The sequence below is a fragment of the Colletotrichum abscissum genome, assembly GCF_030869225.1.
Source record: "Colletotrichum abscissum strain IMI 504890 chromosome Unknown Scaffold_5.1, whole genome shotgun sequence".
Taxonomy (NCBI): domain Eukaryota; kingdom Fungi; phylum Ascomycota; class Sordariomycetes; order Glomerellales; family Glomerellaceae; genus Colletotrichum; species Colletotrichum abscissum.
In genome coordinates, this window is record NW_026850431.1 from 1,194,834 (window position 1) to 1,212,391 (window position 17,558).

Genomic DNA, 17,558 nt, shown 5'->3' on the forward strand with positions numbered 1-17,558 from the left:
ACGTGTGTTGCGTGTTGCGACCCGAGGGATGTGCGAGATGCGATATGCGGGAATGCGATCCGCTAGACGACCGTTTTTTGCGACACAAGTGATGTGCAGAGCGCAAAGACCGGGTGAGGGAAAATCAGATGTTGATCACCTGGCGCGGGGTGGGCTGGCCTCTTCCTCTACACTACCTAAGGTCGGTAGGCACAAAAAGGGAGCCAGTGGCGAAGGAACGGGTGGGAGAGAAGAAGGCGTTGGAGCTAAGTAAAGGTGTCGCGGTGTCAAATGTCGGTAAGCCAGCGGCGGCGGCGGGTTGTAGTTATGATTGTGGTTGTGGTGGAATGAGAAGAACAGGACCAGTCCCTTTCGTCTGGAGTGTTGGCGGGCGGGAGATGCGCTATTCATATAACACTCATCCCACACCAACAACGAAGAGTCTAGGCTCTCTGGCTCGGCTGCAAGGAAGGTATGTATGTATGCACGGGGGTGGGAAGGAAGGGGAAGGGGAAGGGACGGGGAGTTGGCAGATGGCAGGTTGAATCAAGGTCCTCGTCGCTTCCGTAGAAGGGGGGAGGGGTGACTGGACTGGGCCTGCCTACCTGCCTGCCTGGCAGTTGCCCCTCCTTCTGCAAACCAACTAATGGGAAAACACCAAGAAATTGGCCTGTGAGAGAGTTGCGCTGCGGTATTATCATGCACCACCTCTCACCCTTCTCAGCTTGGCTGGTTGGGTGTGTGTCAGCCCAAGATCAAAACCGCCCACTGCCCAGCGGGAAGGGGACATCCACGCAGGCCAGGCTGCCTTGCATCTATCTTCCCCCTTCAACTACTCCGTCCACTCGGGTTCAGCTATCCGTACTAAGCCACAACCAAGCCAGAGAAGCAAACCCGCATAACAAGCACATGGACGACGAAGCTACGAATTACACTACAGCACTCCGTAAAAGCCCACAGTAGATCCGGGACGGGAGCGCCGAGATGCTACATAGATGGACGCACGTACGGGCACGCAAGAGTGGATGTGAGCATGCACGGGTATGGAGAAGTATTAACCCCAAAGAACAGAGACCGGATATTCGAGAAGAGAGGGAGAGAGGCGCACGCAAAACACAGCCTGGACGTGTGTTGCTTGACATGCAGATGGATACTGTATACAATCATTCATTGGGTGAAATGGTATCTAGAGCCAAGGTACTGTGCAGCAACAACTCCAATTCCAAAACTCCAGATGGACCACCTCATGCGATTCCAACCTTTTTGCACCAGTGTCAAGTTCAACCCAACCCATCCGAAACATCCCATCACTTCCTTCCTTTCCCTTCCCTTCCGCTCCCCTCCCTCCTCTTTCCTGCCCCTTCCTTAGTACCACAGATGCACCTGCCATGGGAAGTTCTCCCGCCCTCCATTCCGTCCTCTGGTCTGGGACTTGGGAGGGGAGGTGGTCGGCTGTCACCTGGCACCTTCCTTCCCATCGTGTGGCAGACAAGGGTGCGCCATTGGGCAATTGAGGCCTTATGACGCCAGCGGGCACGTCACGCCAGAAATTGGGAAAATCAAGTTGTAAAACCCCGAGGCGGTCGACCATCGGTACGTACACTCGAACATTGACCGGGATCACTGGGCACGCGGCACGTCCACTCCCTCCTCCCGGCCTCGGCCCCAAGTTCCCAACCACTCAGATGCTCAGAACAGAGGGAGTAGAGAGCTTTCTATCCAACCCTTCCAAAGAGCTAAGCTGTGCGCAACATGCTCCCTCCTTGATCGCAAAGCGCCGCACCAGCAATCACCAAAAGAGAAGGGCAGAGCTTCCAGACCACTCATTCGCTCGACTCACTGTAGCCGCCCTACATCTCCAGCTGCACTCTGCGCACTCTGCACTGCTTCACGGCGTCCGGCACCTGGTCCTGTCCGTAAGACGGGAAATTGAAAATTCCAAGGATGTTATCGTAACTGTCATGTCGTCGTGCATGTCTCTCCGCGGCCCTATCATCAATAGCCCGCCCACAGATCCCAACAGGCTGGGGATGCCAGACCACAACCGGGGAATCTTCCAAAACGCTTCCATCCTTTGAGTTCTCAGCTCTCCCCCCCATCTCGGCCATATCTGGGCCATCTGGGGCCACCCCTGATCGTGGGGTTTGCAGGGCTGAGCTTGTCAGATTGGGTTCTGTGTGTGAGCTGGCAGTCGCACGTCTCCGCTCAATTATCCTTCTCGTCCCAACCTTCTTTTTTCTTCCCTCGCCCAAGCGTAGCGTCTGTGTCCGGCTCTGTTCGTCGGGCTGCAAAGGAGGCAACATTTCTCTCAGATCTACTTTCCCCTTCTGCAGGACAAGAGACCACCTTTCGATGCGTGTATGCCGGTAGACGAGTAGCGGAAGGGCTAGCTGGCCTCAAATCTCCGTTGGGCGCCCATCCCACGATGCCAAGCCGATGAGCCAACACCCATCCCCAATCCATCGATCGTCCCCATCCTGCCGGCGCCAGACTGGCAGCCCAATCTTTGACGTGCCTTGGGTGAGTGTGTTCGGCGATTCGTGAAGCAGCCGGCAGTCGAAGAATCGACAATCTACATAGGCCCAACCACTTCCACAAAGAAGACCCTTGCACCCAGGGTCCTGGCGCCGGCTCGGGTGCCCCCGAGCTTCCTGGCTTCGATCCAAGGCAGTTGCACTTGTCAGACCAGGGCCGTCATGTAGTCCAAGGTAGCTGGTGGTGTCGTGCTGTTGCCAGAGGCGTACCGCGGTATGCGTCCCGCAAACTCACGTCCGTTGGCTTCGTCGTCTGTCCAGCCGCCTCGTGAAGCTCTGCTTGGCCAACATTGGCCGACTATACACGGCCCGCGGAGCATTGATAACCTCGATACCGGCATGCTGCTGGTAGCTAGGCTTCTCGGACATGTCCCCGCCACTGTACGATGAAGCGGGAAATTTTGTGCCCAGTCTGTCGTCGCCTCGCACTTTTCTGAGCACCCAGTCGACGAGGTGTCCTATCTCGCCCATCCACCACAGACCCAGCACAATCGTTAAGATGGTGACGGGTATCGCGGTAGCCCAGTACAACCACTGCCCGGCCTCCATGTCTCGGATGTCGCTAGAGTTCATCCCGAAGACGCTCGAGACGGCGCTCAGAGGCAAAAAGATAATGGTGACAATAGTAAAGGCATAAATCGCCTGCTCTTGCCGGTCCTTGGTCACCGCGGCATTGTTGAGGTTCTAGTTCAACTCGTTAGCGTGCCCATCCCAGAATCTAAGATGTCACAAGCGGTCTCGAACAACTACTCACCGTCTGTTCCAAAACGTCAGCCTGTTCAGCATACTCTTCAAAGTCCCTGCTCCGCCGCTCAAGTAGCTGCGTGCACTCCGCCGCCAGGAGATCCCTGAAGCCAGCCGCGTCCGTGGACGGAAGCTTGTAAAAGTCGGACACCTCTGCACTGGCAGCCATGACCATGGGCTCCAGCAGCACCTGCACGTCTTCGTCATCGCCGGCGCCATGTCTGCCGCTGCTTCTACCCATCCGCAAATGAGGCTTGAGAGAAGCTGTTTCGCGGTAGTTGGCTGCGGCGACCTGAGTTCGAGCCGATCGGTGAAGCTTCGCTGCTGCGGATGAACCTTCTTGACGAGAGGCTAAGATAGAGCTAAAGACACTGTTTTGCGCTGCAATTGCGCGGTTAATCACGCTCAGTTCCTGGCGCAAGAAGTTGATTCGTTGCTGGTACGAGATGTCCGACTGCCCGTTTGCAATCTCGTTTTCCTGCCCGCAATGTCAGTGCATGATACAAAAGTAGGTAGTCCACACACCACGAGTCACTCCAAACTTACCAACGATCTGAGATACTCTGAATAAGTGTCCGTAATTCCCGCATACTTTCCAGACGTGTTGGACAAGAGGCCGTAGCTGATCAGGGACACCACCTCGAGCGGGAGGACGGAAGACCGTTCCAGCAGATTAAGGCTTGACAGCCTTTCCATCATGTGCTTCATCCCGTTCTTGACCAGCGTGTCCGCCACCTCCAGATGGTCCTCCCACATGTGCGTTTCGTGACTCGCGTAGATCAGGCCCATGACCAGATGAAGCCAGGCTCGGATCAGCTCCAGCGGAACGTCGATATCCACCCGGTCTGTGGGTTCAGCATGGGACAGGATGCTCTTGAAGGCGATGACGGGGAGGGCCATTTGGCGCAGTGCTTTTCTGACCGTGGGGGCATTTGCGTAGACGGCTTCGCGACGTGTCTTGTCGAGGTTGTTCGGATGAGACTCACCCTCGGTGGTCTCGGGCTGAGGAATCTGAAAGCCGTTAGCATCTAATAGGGGCTCATGAGACAAACAATAGCCTTACTCTGACCAAGTTCATCACGGCACCCCAAAACCTCTCCGTTGTCGGTCCATCAAACAATGGAGGCAAGAAGAAGCGGAACAAGGAGTCAGCCGCGTTAAAGATATCAACACGCTCGTCATAATCTTGCTTCTTCCACAACTTCTTCGTATCCTGTATCTGCGCCCCCTGCTGCTCGAAGTACTCAAACACTTCATTTCTCGTCGACATCTCAGCCTCCAGATACGCCCGCCGATCTGGCCCGTTGGTCTCAGCCGTCAAAAACTCCTCGACTTCGGACAGCTGTTTCTGAAGAACGATAAAGTTGGGACCTTCCATTGGGCTGGGCGATCTTGCTTCGGCCCAGCTGAATACGTGAAACATCTCGTTGGTCTTGTTGGACTGTCCCGGTGGAAAGCTCATCCGGTTTCCAGCTGAAGATCTGGGCAGCTGTAGGCCACCAGACGATTGCCCTATATTGCAGCTCAGGCCTTGTTTAATAGGTCTCAAAATGCCGCTTGGCGGTAATTGTGGTGGTGTGCTATAAGTTTATCAACCCAATGCTCTTATCGGAGCGAGTTCATGGAGACTTACCATGTTTCCATGCTGATCACGACATTCCTGCGAGAGGTCCTGGCGAATTGAAGCACCTTCCACCAACGCGCTTCCGTCAAAAGACGACCGTTGAAGTGGAAACGGACCGCCTTTGGCCAGAAATCGGCAAAGTGCGCAATAAACGCGAACCAGGTTCTGCACTCCTCGAGAGGAAACGACCACATCACCGACTCGCCGTGCTGGATAAGTATTCGTCCCGTGTCTGCGCCCAAGGTCGGATCTCTCGCCGGCTCAGACGTCATCGTGACAGTCTCGCCGCGCAGGGCTTCTTCGTACATGGAACCGCAGGTGATGAGCAGCGAGTTATCCAAGACGATACACCACAGCTGTCGAATGTGGAAGCACATGTCTTTTCCTCCGTTGCCAATTTGCCGCGTCGCCTGGAGCATATCCCGTTTCTGCGAGTTCCTTGAGAACGCTAACTGCAGCAGCGTGAGGGGTGGGTATGCTCCCGGGTTTCCCGTGGCCAGGATTCCAGAATACTCTTCGAGTGAAAAGTACGGGATGCAGAGCCAAGTCGCGGAACGCTTTCCTGTCCCCGAGCCTTTGGCTTGGTCTCCTCCGCGTTGGAGGGGTAGTTCGAGGTGGCTGGGCTCCATGTGCTTGACCGTCGTGTCGCGAGAGGTGCGGATGGTCTTGGAGTAGTTTTTCCTCACATCGGAGAGCAGCTTGCGGATGTCATTTTGTTCCGACTCGGAGAGTGCGCGAGAAATCTCATTCTACTCAGAGTTAGCACTTGTCTCCTAAGATTGGTGGTTTGAGTAAAGACTTACAGTAAACTCGTCAAAGTTCATCATGTCTTGCTGTACATGCCTTTAAGATGGTTAGCATTCCGAGGACACGAAGGAACACACACACCACTTACAGCCATCTAAACAGCGATTGCCGCCTTCTCTTGGTGTCATAGACAACATCCAAAGCAGCCGAATGCACACCGCCCAGGACGCCCTCACCAGTGTACATTGACTGATACACATGAAGCGCCGTGCTCAACGGCGGCTCCTCCCCTCTCAACGTAGAGTCATCCGAGAACGGGATATCCAAATCCGACCCATCGTCGTCTCTAGCCGGGTCGGACGACGAGCGCGCCGGGTCAAAGGCATACACCTTGCCCGACGTCTCCTCCAAATCGACCCAGTCCTCAACCTCCTCGACGGGAGTGAGGTACTCCTGGCCCGTAAAGTCTGGCGGCATCGGGAATCCGTCTAGGTCGAAGCTCTGCTCGTCCGACTCCGTGCCCTCGTTGGCGATGATGGACGGCACGGGTACGATTTCAGGTTCTTGCGGTGGTGACTGCTGCCTCGTCTGCATCTGCGCCTCTTCTGGTATCGCTGCAGGGAAGATGATGTTCTGCTGCTGGGTGTTTGTGGTGGTAGTGGTGGGCATATCATACACCACGGGAACAGAAAGCGGCGTCTTGGCCCGTCTTCTGGGAGCATACGATTCCAGAGGTGATGTAAAGCGCTCAAGTGGTGATGATGTGAACCTCTCCAAAGGTGACTGGAATCGCACAAATGGCGAAACGACCCTCCGGCTCCTCTGACTCCGTTGACTCCCCTGCCGTCCCGGGGCTCTGGGTGGCGGGGTGGGCGGCACAGGTTCGTAGATGGGATCCCCCTTGCGGAACTCCTCAATCAGCTGGACGAGGTGTGCCGTTTGAGCTTCTCTGCTGCTGTACTGGCTCCTGAGGCTCTGGGCTGAGGCTCTGCTGCTGTTGCTGTAGGGGAAGAGGGACTGGCCTCCCCGTCGGCGAGGTTGGGGTGAAGGTTCGTACTGTGACATCGTGAAGGTTACCCTTCGCAAGAGCCGGGTATGATACTGTGGGTGGCCTTGCTGTTTCTGTGCCGTAGCACCGTGTAAAGTCTGTCGTTTTGGTGTAAGTGCCGTTTGGTGGGTTTTCCCTTGGACCCTGGTATTAATCGAGTGGTGATAATATTTTCTCCTTCTCCAAACGGCAAGGTGGTATTGGATATCCTTTAATTATCGATAGATTGCAAAATAAGCGAACGCCTCTTTAGATCGGCGGCGCCCCCGAAACCAAGATGCACCACTTATTAAATAGAATGCTTGCCATGACTGCCCAGTACTATGTAATAGCAGCAAATCACCATGGCAAAATGCAACCTACCCAGCCCGGCCGAAAAAACCACCAGCCACCCGGTTGTTGCAACTCAAAGGAGGCAGGGCAGGGCCGACACTAAACACGGGGCCCGCAAGCGCCGTTGCCCATCACCTCAGTTACTGCCGTTACTGCCATGGCGCCAGTCTGAGCGCTGGGCCGTTGGTGGCTTTTTGTGCCTTGTAGGGGGATGCCACGGCAGGTACAGAGGGCCGTGAGCCTGTGAAGGGCCAAGCAGACGCCAGGAACCGTCAACCACTGCAGGTTCCCACCCACGCCGCACAGAGGATGGAGACGGTAGAACACGTTAGCGGCGGTGGTTCTTGACTTGCCCCGCCATCTTCAGCGGTGAAGACGCGGGCCCGGGAGGCCCCAGCTTGCAAAATAAGGCTACTTGGCACTAAACGTGCTGGGCCCAGCCACTGCCGTGGCGACGATGCAGGTGGCTTCCCTGTAGCTCAGACAGACGCTCATCTCACCTCACTCTTAGCTTCTTCACTGAGTACCACATTCTTCATAGCCAGGATTGTCACATTCACGTCAAGTCACGAGTTGCTAGGTGTTGTGCTCGGATTTCTTATTATTAGTGTCTTCTTTTGAAGACGAGAGTGTCCGAGTTCTTTTGATGCATCCGAGTATCCGTAAACCGAGATCCCTCAACTCCAGACTTGTAAACCAGGGGGTATCGTGAAATGAACCTGTCTCAGAACCGGAAATCGAATGGGTATCTGCTTTTTCATAACCATAACCATAACCGTAACCGTAACCGTGGCTGACCATGCCAAGAGACGAAAAGTGAAAGTAGAGCCAGCAAGCAAGCTTCTCAGTCCATGGTGTCCACTGGGTGAATGGGTACCTTCTCCAAGGTCCCATCACATTCATACACCTCCAAACATGATAGGAAAAGAAAGCAAAACTGTCTGGTGCCGAAAAAATCATGTCTCATCATCACTTCGCTTGAAGTACTCGTCCAGGAGGTCCAATCTGCGAGATGGTTTTGAGCAAGTCAAGTCATCCGTCTGTGTACTGGCTCTTGCCGCGGAGGATCAAGTAAAGTCGAAAGCCGCAATGATGGAGTGCCGTAATGGCAACAAAAAAAGCTCGTTGATCAATGCCAAGAAACGAAGATTTCGCGTCCGTATTGCCAAAATGGAGTAATCCGATTTGAAGCATGGTAGCGAGAATATCGATGTCCCAAGTGAATCCCAAAGGTTGATGAGTATCCAGCAAAGGCAAGAAAGGGCTGTACCATCCAGGTAAGAAGAAACTCAAAGCTCTGTGCTTATTCGGTCAAGACTGCCATCTTAGCCAGTGAACGAGTAGCCGGGATCGATGCCAAAGCAAGAAAGACGACGGCACATCTCATCGACGGACTCCTGGTAGAACGGAACCATCGCGGGACCAGACAAGGCAGGACGCGAGGAAGGACCGGCAGGGTTAATGGGCTCTTCGTAGAAGAAGTGGCTCTCATCGATCTTCTCCTCAACCCACTCCATGTTCTCGTCAAAGATCTTGGGGAAGTCGGGAAGCAGACCCTCGTAGTAGAACTCCTCCCACTCGGAACGCCAGGGAAACGGAAGGCCCTCCCAGAGACTCTGAGTCAGCGGATTGAAGCTAGGCTGGCGGCGCAGAAAGGGGAGCACGACGGTCGCCACCTTGGCAAAAGCCACCTTCATGGGCTTGAGCTCCTCGTTGAGGGGGTTGTCGAGGTACAGATGGATAAGCGCCATCCGGAAGGGAACCTCGAATCCAGCCATCTTATTGAACTCTTTGATCTGGTAGTAGAAGTACCGGCCGCCGAACGCGACGCGGTACATCTCGTACGCCTCCTCCATGTTGTCAAGCTGGCTCTTGAGCATTGACGAGACGCCAAAGCGGTACGCCGGGCCATAGAACATGACGTTGTTGATGACCGGACGGGTGTCCCAGATACAATCCCGGTTGACCCTGTGGCCGGGGAGGTCTGCCAACATTCGAATTAGAGAATAATTGAGAAAGAAAGTCCCAACAGTTACTTACCACCGTTGTAGATGAAGAAGATGACCGGGCTGAGGTACGCCATCACGCAGTCGCTCAGGTCGAGGTGGGTCTTGCCGTCCTGTTCATCAACCGAAAATATCAGAACATTGCAATCTTCCGTCGAACCTCAATAGCAAACTTACCTCGTCGGCAGGAGGAAGGAGTCCCGCCAATCTGGTGGCCTCGGAGGTAACGATGTCGCGATGACATCCGATCATCGTGCCCTCACGGACATGGAGGAACAAGTTATGGGTCTCTCTTTTCAGGAGGAGCCTGGAGTAGGAAGAAGAAAGAAAAGTCAGCAATTTGTTTTATGTTTCCGCATCTTGATGAGCCTCAGACTTACCCAGCGCGGTGGTCTCGCTCGAGCGAGGCGATCATGGCTCTTCTGAGCGCCTCGTCCTTAGCCGAAGCCTCGGACGAGGCGACAGCCACCTCTTCTTCGGTCGCGGTCGGGATTGCCGGTCCCTTCCCCTTCTCTTCCATCCCCTCGTCCGCCGGGAGAGGAACGTCGGCCGCGTCGATGACGGCAGGATCAGCAGCCACGTCAGGAGCTGCGGTTGAAGACCCGCCGACCACCGAAATGGCCGGAATCTCCGGTAGCAGCCACTGACGAGCTGCGTCCTCCGCCGCCTTCTTCGCAGCGAGCTTTTCTTGACGCTTCTGGTTGACCATCTCGGCGGTGTTGTCGGCGATGGAGGAAGAGGTGGTAGTAGTATCACGCTTGAGGATCGTGATAGTTGGAGGAGAAGAGGAAGATGGGTAATTGCTCTCCCTCAAAAGGGAAGAGGCAACACCAAATTCCTCCGCTCCTCCCACCACCGAGACGGGGTCAGAAGAAGAAGAAGAAGAAGAAGAAGGGCAAGGGCTTTCAGCCCGTGAGGCTGCAAGCTCCTGCCCCTCCCCCTCCTTCACCTCCTCCCCAGTGTATCCCGTGAGGGATGGGAAGTCGGCGGCAGAGGGCAGAGGGGGAGCTGGATGTGGGGAGGGTTGCTGGTTGACTAAGACCTCTTGGCGCAGAGGACTGGGGCTGGGCGTTGTGCCCGTGGCGGCAATCTGGGCCCATGAGCGAGGGGCCATTGTGGTGGTAGTGGTGATAGTGACTGTTTGTGAAAAGCGCGCAAAGGCCGAAGCAACTAGATGGATGTTAACAATCTAGAAGATTAGGTGAGATGGAAATCTGGTATAAAAGTCTTACGGGCATGAAATGTGATGGATAGTCGGTGGTGATGTTGTTGCGCGCGCAAGAAAAAAAGACCAAACAGAGGTGAAAGGAAAAGGGAAAGGGAAAGGGCCCAGGGTCAAGAACATACCTTTTTTGGCCAACAGCCCTATACTGTAATGAAGCGGAATGTGCCTTCGCTCACACCGCCCATGAGGTCGCTTGGTAGCGGTATTGAAGTATTCAGGTGATGATGTGGTGTGTATTCCAGTCTCGATTATCCATCCTTCACTTCATCTCACTCAGGTGTCTTTTCGAGGCATTGATGAGATGAGCTGCACCTACCTCAAGAGATGTGAGCAGCAAGAACACTGTGTGTGTTCTCAAGAGTAACAAACTAGCGAAAACTGGATTTGTTATAATGAACAGTTATTCTCTTGAGCTGACAAAAGGGGGCTTGTACCCGAACAGTTTCTTTCTCCTTGAAGATCTCCATAACAAGTTCATCCAAACCTCAGCTGAGGAAGCTGGAATGGTATGGGATGTGTCGAAGCCTCATAATATGCCATGCTCCAGGGCCTTATGCAAAGACCATCGATCGTGAGGAGGAACTTGGCCCCTCCTCTCTTGGAGGGAGGGCAGGATAAAGACAGAAGCGTTGCCGAAGGCTAGACCACTAGGCAGCAACATGGCACATAAAGATATCCAAGAATTCCCTTGATCGAACAAAGGCTTGGAGTCTTTCATCGCGGTTTGTTTGTTCAAGACAAACCGGCATATATGTCTAGGGCCTTTGTCATTTGGGGTGGCACTCTATATGTTCGACCCGTAGGATACTCAAAGGCTGAAGGCAAGCAAAGAACAAGCGCTCAACATATATCCTCCGCAACTCAATGACTTCTAATTACTTGTATGAGGCTAGCTCAAGCCACTTCCGTTCCCGCTGCAAGGGGTAATCTTTCTCCGATCTTGCTAAGGCGCGAAGAACATTCCTCGAAGTTGCTACCGCTCAGAGACAGCGATGTTTCCTTCTTTCCGTTTGACGACCATCATGACTTGTACAACCAATGGGATGGTTGAGTTGAATGAGTAAAGCAGTTGATGACAGGCTGAGAATGGATTCATGTAGGATAACGTCTTCAAGGTCAAACCGACGTTGAGCAAGTTGCCATGTCGTTGGCCGTCTTACATAAGCGGCCATGAGAAGGACATTGACGCACATTGTCCGGCCGAAACCGAAGTACCTTGTCCACGAATACCTTAATGCAGGTCCACTCCCGCCCGTCCTCTCTGCCGCAGCTTCTTGCAACACCTCAAGACTTAAGAATGCAAAGCTCGCTGGCCCAAAATCTCTGGGGCATAGGCGATGTAAGGTGAAAACTGACAATGGATCTAACCAAGCCCCCCTGGTCTCATCCCAAACCCGAGTCGTGCTAGCTGGCAACTGAGTTTCGTGCCACAGTCCTCCAGCGGCCCGCCGATCTCCGCGGCACTCGATTCCGTCACCACTAAATGCCCCTCCCGCGCGGTGCCTTGAAGTGGGGGCCCTTGACGGATTGTAGCTCTCTCCTTGGGCCGAAAGCTTCGGCCACCGGTTTCCTTATTTGAATAAATGGGGAACGCGGCATCATCATCAGGTCCGAGAAACGTAGCTTCAGCCCCTAGCTTTCGACCATGATTAAAGGAGTCATAAAACCCAGCAACATACCGCATTCGTTCAAAATGTATCGGCGTATAAGAAAGACGAGGCAAACGACTACATCAATCACCTGAAAGCTAAACCCTTTCAATTCTCGCAAAGTCCACTTACACGAACCATCATCTTATACTCAGCCCGATCTACCTATCAAAAATGAGCTCCGCACAAGGCAACAGAGCCCTCTGGCTCTCATCCTACTCCAAACCCCTCCAAGTAATCGACCTCCCCATCCCAGACGCTCCCACAGGCACAGTCGTCGTCAAGATTCTCGCCGCGCCCATCGTGCCCTACACGCACCTCGCCCACACCGGCAAGCTCCCGCAGCTCAACGTCCACCCGCCCTTCGTCCCGAACCCCAATGCCATCGGCCGCGTCCACGCCGTCGGCCCGGATGCCGTGCGCGTCAAGCCTGGTGATCTCGTCTACGTTGACGCCACTACCCGCGGCCGCGACGACCCCGTTAACGCCATGGTTATGATCGGTCATCTCGGCGGCGTGGGCGACGCGGGGCAGAAGTTGATGAAGGAGTGGCGTGATGGTTCGCTGCAGCAGTATCAGAAGGTGCCTCTCGAGAACGTCTACCCTCTCGACGAGAAGCGCCTCATTGGTGAACTTGGCTACGACTTTGCGGCGCTGAGCTCTATCGCGCATTACTCCGTTGCCGCCGGCGCCCTCCTCGAGGCAGCGGACATCAAAGTAGCAGAGACCGTGGTCATCGGACCCTCAGGTGGCTCCTTTGGCGGTCTAGCCGTCGAAGTCGCTCTCACCGTCGGCGCAAACGTCATCGCCCTGGGCCGAAGCGAATCCAAGCTCGCAGCAATGCGTACCAAGCTCGGCGACAACCCTCGTCTCAAGACGGTGGTGATGACAGGTGACGAAAACATCGATGCGCAGGCGATCCTCGCAGCCACGCCCAATGGAGCCGGAGCCGACGTTTTCAACGACTGGACGCCCGGCGAGCTCAAGAACCCGCCGTATCTCGAGGCCGCGGTGCGCACCCTGAAGCGCGAGGGAAGGGTGATCCTCAGCGGCGGCGCGAGTGAGACGCTGACGATACCGTATGCTGTGTTTGGGCTCAAGAATCTGAAGTTGATTGGCAAGTGGATGTGTGAGCGTCCGACGCTGCTGCAGCTGGTTCGCATGGTTGAGGGAGGTCAGCTGAGGATCGGGAGGGAGAGCGGCGCGGAGATCAAGATTTTCTCTTTGGATGAGCATCATGAGGCGACGGAATTTGCGAGGGAAAATGGTGGATGGAGGAACTACACTGTCATTGCTCCCAACGTGGAGTGAGACTTGTCTTTTGAATGATAGTCACCCTGCTTCGTTCCGCGGATCACTGTTTCGGATCGGTAAGAATAGCCAACTTCTCATTTCATACTCAATGTATTGTTTTCAGGAGAGGAAGAAAAGATTTATTGATAAGATAGACCACACATGTTCCTTGATAAATCTTACGATGTCATGACAGAAACTGGTTCTCGGATTCTTGAATGAGTATCGTGTAAATTTGTGAAGATGAGGCATGTCCGTCACGAACACGGCTTCACTGCCCGCTTGTCTCTAAGACCGGGGGATTTCATAAATGCCTGTTCAGGAGGATACCTAGACCACCTCGGTCCTTAGACAAAAACCCGGTCGTCAGCAAGGCACTAGATGTGACAGGATTGGACAATTGCGAGGCGTCAATCCCGCCTCGTCATGATTGGCCAACCATCCCCGGTCTGTTTGTCCATAGGTTGGAACGTCTTCCCCCACGCGCGGACGTTGCGGCTACTTGCATGTAGGGTTTCAGTCTAACCGGCGTGACCGGCCTGTTCTTCATGTAGGAAGTGCTAGAGATAAGACGAACTGAAAGTGCGGCTCATCGATTCTGCATGAGCTCACTCAGACCTGTTGCTTTCGATTACGCATCTCTTATTCCGTTGGTTCCGGATGTTGTTCTCATCAATTCGTTACAGGCGATTAAGTGTAGATAGATACTTGTGTCGTTTCCTGCCTTTCATCCGCTTGTCTCTCATGTTAGAGCATTTGCGGCAAGGTCCTCGACGTGACCTCCTTGTTAGGATTTCGCCCTACAACTAATTTCATGGCATCGCGGAACCTTGAGTTTCCATACACATAATCTATGATGAATGTGTCTACGGATACAGCCCGTTACGTCTATACTTGTCACTCATCACATCTCAGTAAGAGTAAGAGTGAGATTCGACTGAACTGAAGGTCAGTGCGTCGGCCGCGGGAAGTGAGATTGAGCCCGCAGTGATGGCTCCCGGCCGGTCACTAACGCGTGTACCTGGGTGAAGATCCCTGCTCCCGCTCCAGCGTGACAAGGAGAGGGGCGGTTTCTTGAGGGGCCTTACTGGGCTGCCACGCTGCTTGAGGTAGGTACCTAGACTTGGGGTACAGGAACGTTGGCCCGCACCTGCTGAATCACTGGTGCTTCGGAAATAGAGATACCTAAGTATCAAGGTACCGTCACAAAGGTCCCTGCCAGTGCCTCTGAACCTTCTAAATTGGGCGGGAGGAAGGGGCGAACCACAGGAAGCGATCCTTCCTTCCCCAACCAGGGCAGTCAACCGAAGGGTGGCAAGCACCTTAATTCCAACCTTAGGTAACCTTGCTGGATATCTCCCGCACTCATCTCGCCTTTTTCAACTACATCTCTTTGCCAGGCCGACCGTCGTGGGCTTTTTGGACGGCATCACGTCCAGTCTCCGCGGCACGACAACGGAAGGGACAAGCAGACGACGGTTTGCTGACTTTTGGCAAGTCCTACTGCATCACTGCGGCTTCTCTTCCACCATCCGCGCACGCGACACGGCCCCAAGTCTCATCGCCTAGGAGCCGTCATATTGCGACGCCTTTCACTGGCCTTGGCACAAATCGCAATCACTTGCTACATCATCGGTATCGCATGAACATTTTACTTTGCTATCACTACAGAAGCTGCCCATCAAAATAGCTCCTTTCTCTCCATTGCTTTGGTAAGCGACCTATCTAGACTCAGCTTATCAGGACCCCGTTTGCTCATCTCATCTTGGTAGCTGAAACTCATCATGGCGGACAACACATCCACCCCCGCCGACCCGATGGCCGCAGCCTCAAATGCCATGATGGTCTCAATTCAGGACTACATTCGCACCGCCGTCACCACAGAGGTTGCAAATCTCCCAAACGCAACCCAGCCCGCCCAACTTGCGGCCCTTCAGAGTCGTCTCGAGACTGCCAACCAGGAGAACTCTGAATTGAAGGAGAAGATCAAGCAGATTGAGAGTAAGAAGTCCACTCGTCACAGTCGCAAGAGCACGTTTTTTCTCTTCTCTTTGTCTTTAGCACATCGCTGACATCGATCAAGCAGGCGAGCGAGACACCGTCAAAGCGGCCTTCTCCTCTTACCTGGGCTTTCCTCTTCCAGACTCCAAGCTTTCCCGCCATTCCCACAGCAAGAGTAGCAAGTTCCCCCAGTTCCAGAAGTTCCCTGTCGAAATTCGCATGAAGATCTGGAAGCTTGCTCTCCCTGCCGGACGCATTTTTGATCTCTCTAACGTCGATGCCCACTTCTCTCGTGTTCTCCGAGCCCCGATTGCCGCCAACAACGGCGCGCCTAACCCGGCTTTGGTCTTGCGCCAGGCCTCCGGGCTCACTGAAATGAGTGTGACTGCCCACAAGACGCCCAAGCTCCGACTCGCTTGCAAAGAGGCCAACAAGGCATTCCTTGAGGCAGGTGGCTTCGAATTTGGCTTGTTCGGTGGCCCATACAAAGGACTTTGGTACAACTATTCAGAGGACATCGTCTTTGTCCGCGAAGAGCCGCGTACCTGGGCCAACCTCGATATGTCACGCATCGTCCGTGTCGCCTTCCCGCATAATAGATTTATGTGCAAGGCCGATGCCACCGCCAAGATGGACACCATCCTCGATCACTTCACCTCCTGCAAGGAGGTCATTCTCATGCAGACCATGGAGTGGGATATCCGCTCCTGCCTTGCAAGCCCTCGACTGCCTGCCAAGCTTTTCCCGCTACAGGAAGCCGATCCTATTAGCACCCATGACTACCCGAAGGAACTTTCTGACGACGTCGGTAGCGTCGCAACCTGGGGCGATGTCAAGCGCATTGTTGCCCAGATATGGGAGGACCACGTCGTCAACGTGAAGCATCTCAGCCCTGTCCGTGTTCCCAAGTTCTCCGGGATCGAGGTCCTTAAAGCTCGCCCGAGCTACTTTGACTAGAGGACAAGATATAGAAGGTAGCTTGGATGACTTTCAGCTTGATCCTTGATGATCCACGCAGGATTTGATATGTACCGTATTTGGGTACTTTCCATTGGGAGAAGAGGCGTTTGGGTTGGTTTCTTCATCGTACGATAGCTAGTCACGCATCAATTGATATCCACAAGGTCTTCAAAACGTACACTATTCATGCCTATCGCCGTCTCCCCCATATGACAGATCTGACGAATGAGGTCATGGTGTCAATCTTCCGCGAACCACGAGCTCTTATACATACAAATTCTTTTGTAGAGTGACATGGATGGACCATGGAACCTAGCTTTCGTTTACCGGCCTTACTCACGCCTCAAAATATTCTGTAGCTGAGGTATGTAGCATTGCCTAGCGAGAGTCTGAGCTAGGACGCAAGACTTCTATCTGGTTAGAAAGAATCACCAAAGCCCTAAGACAGTCTTTCAGGGTCCATCCCAACATCCGGCTTCCTGAAGACCTCTACAGCCTCGAGGAGCAAGGGCCCCTTATTCATCCACGCATTCCAAGGCTCGTTTGAGTTTTCGAGGATGATCTCCTCTCTCTTCTGCAACAACATGCCCTTGACATGGCCCCATGTCAGAAACTTCTCAAACAGCCCCGGAAACGGCCCTGTGAAATAGTGCATTACCGCCGATTTTTCAACCATGATATCGTCGTCTCTCATATCTCTGAAGACTGGAACCGTCGTCGCAAAACCTTCAGTTCTGACATCTCCTACTTCACGCCGCTTGTCTAAGTAAAGCGCTACGACAAGGTGGCGGCAAGCACCGAGGGTTTGGGTCTTGAAACCCTCCTCAAGGAAAATTAAAAGTGCGACTTCAATAGAGATGTAGATCTTTCTCAAGCCCTTCAAGGGTGTATTGTACCACTGGTCGCAGGTCGCATAGTAGACTGCGTCCTGCGTTTCGTTGTACCAGAGGCCTCGGATGTTAGAGTTGTCAAAGTAGCCGAAAGTGAAACGACCAACCGACATACAGGCATCATAGGCGTCTTTGCAGGTCTCTCTGACCCGGGGAGGATAGTACTCGCGGTAGAATCGAGTCGGATGGTTAACACTTATCCAGGTTGCGTGGTTGTTTGGCTCGTAGATCCGTGGCGCAGGGAGGGCTTCGATCCAAATCTTGCGTTTGATCTCAGCAGGCAGCTCCTGGAACCGAGGGAAGTCCATTCTCGAATGCTGTGGTGCCATTTTCTGGGCCTCGAGCTTGCAGTCAGCAACATGATCGGTTTTGAGGGAAACGGAATCGAATCAGCTTACCGGTGATCCCAACTTGGAGGCTTGTTTGTGGGTTGCGCTTCGTGGGGCTTGTTGAATTGTGCCATGAGGAAGTCAGCTTTGAGTTGATATTGTGAATGAAGACGCCAAGACGAACCTTTCTTAGGAG

General features: G+C 53.9%; 5 protein-coding genes across 5 annotated transcripts; 2 read left to right on the forward strand and 3 right to left on the reverse strand.

Moving 5' to 3' along the window:
- Positions 1-2,659: 2,659 nt before the first annotated feature.
- CABS01_02894 (uncharacterized protein) lies at positions 2,660-6,693 on the reverse strand (the record flags this gene model as incomplete). The annotated part of the gene is made up of 8 exons (XM_060536272.1): positions 2,660-2,705; positions 2,749-3,197; positions 3,268-3,735; positions 3,804-4,268; positions 4,321-4,837; positions 4,891-5,630; positions 5,685-5,724; positions 5,777-6,693. The coding sequence occupies 8 exons, from the start codon at positions 6,691-6,693 to the stop codon at positions 2,660-2,662; spliced, it is 3,642 nt and encodes a 1,213-aa protein (XP_060394184.1).
- A 1,641-nt stretch (positions 6,694-8,334) lies between these two features.
- On the reverse strand, positions 8,335-10,129 carry CABS01_02895 (uncharacterized protein; the record flags this gene model as incomplete). Its single annotated transcript, XM_060536273.1, has 4 exons — positions 8,335-8,993; positions 9,050-9,128; positions 9,193-9,322; positions 9,396-10,129. 4 exons carry the CDS (start codon positions 10,127-10,129, stop codon positions 8,335-8,337), a joined length of 1,602 nt encoding a protein of 533 aa, XP_060394185.1.
- A 1,934-nt stretch (positions 10,130-12,063) lies between these two features.
- Positions 12,064-13,200, forward strand: CABS01_02896 (uncharacterized protein; the record flags this gene model as incomplete). The annotated part of the gene is made up of 1 exon (XM_060536274.1): positions 12,064-13,200. The coding sequence occupies one exon, from the start codon at positions 12,064-12,066 to the stop codon at positions 13,198-13,200; it is 1,137 nt and encodes a 378-aa protein (XP_060394186.1).
- Positions 13,201-14,966: 1,766 nt separating this feature from the next.
- On the forward strand, positions 14,967-16,140 carry CABS01_02897 (uncharacterized protein; the record flags this gene model as incomplete). Its single annotated transcript, XM_060536275.1, has 2 exons — positions 14,967-15,183; positions 15,269-16,140. 2 exons carry the CDS (start codon positions 14,967-14,969, stop codon positions 16,138-16,140), a joined length of 1,089 nt encoding a protein of 362 aa, XP_060394187.1.
- Positions 16,141-16,582: 442 nt separating this feature from the next.
- On the reverse strand, positions 16,583-17,362 carry CABS01_02898 (uncharacterized protein; the record flags this gene model as incomplete). The annotated part of the gene is made up of 1 exon (XM_060536276.1): positions 16,583-17,362. One exon carries the CDS (start codon positions 17,360-17,362, stop codon positions 16,583-16,585), a length of 780 nt encoding a protein of 259 aa, XP_060394188.1.
- Positions 17,363-17,558: the final 196 nt, after the last annotated feature.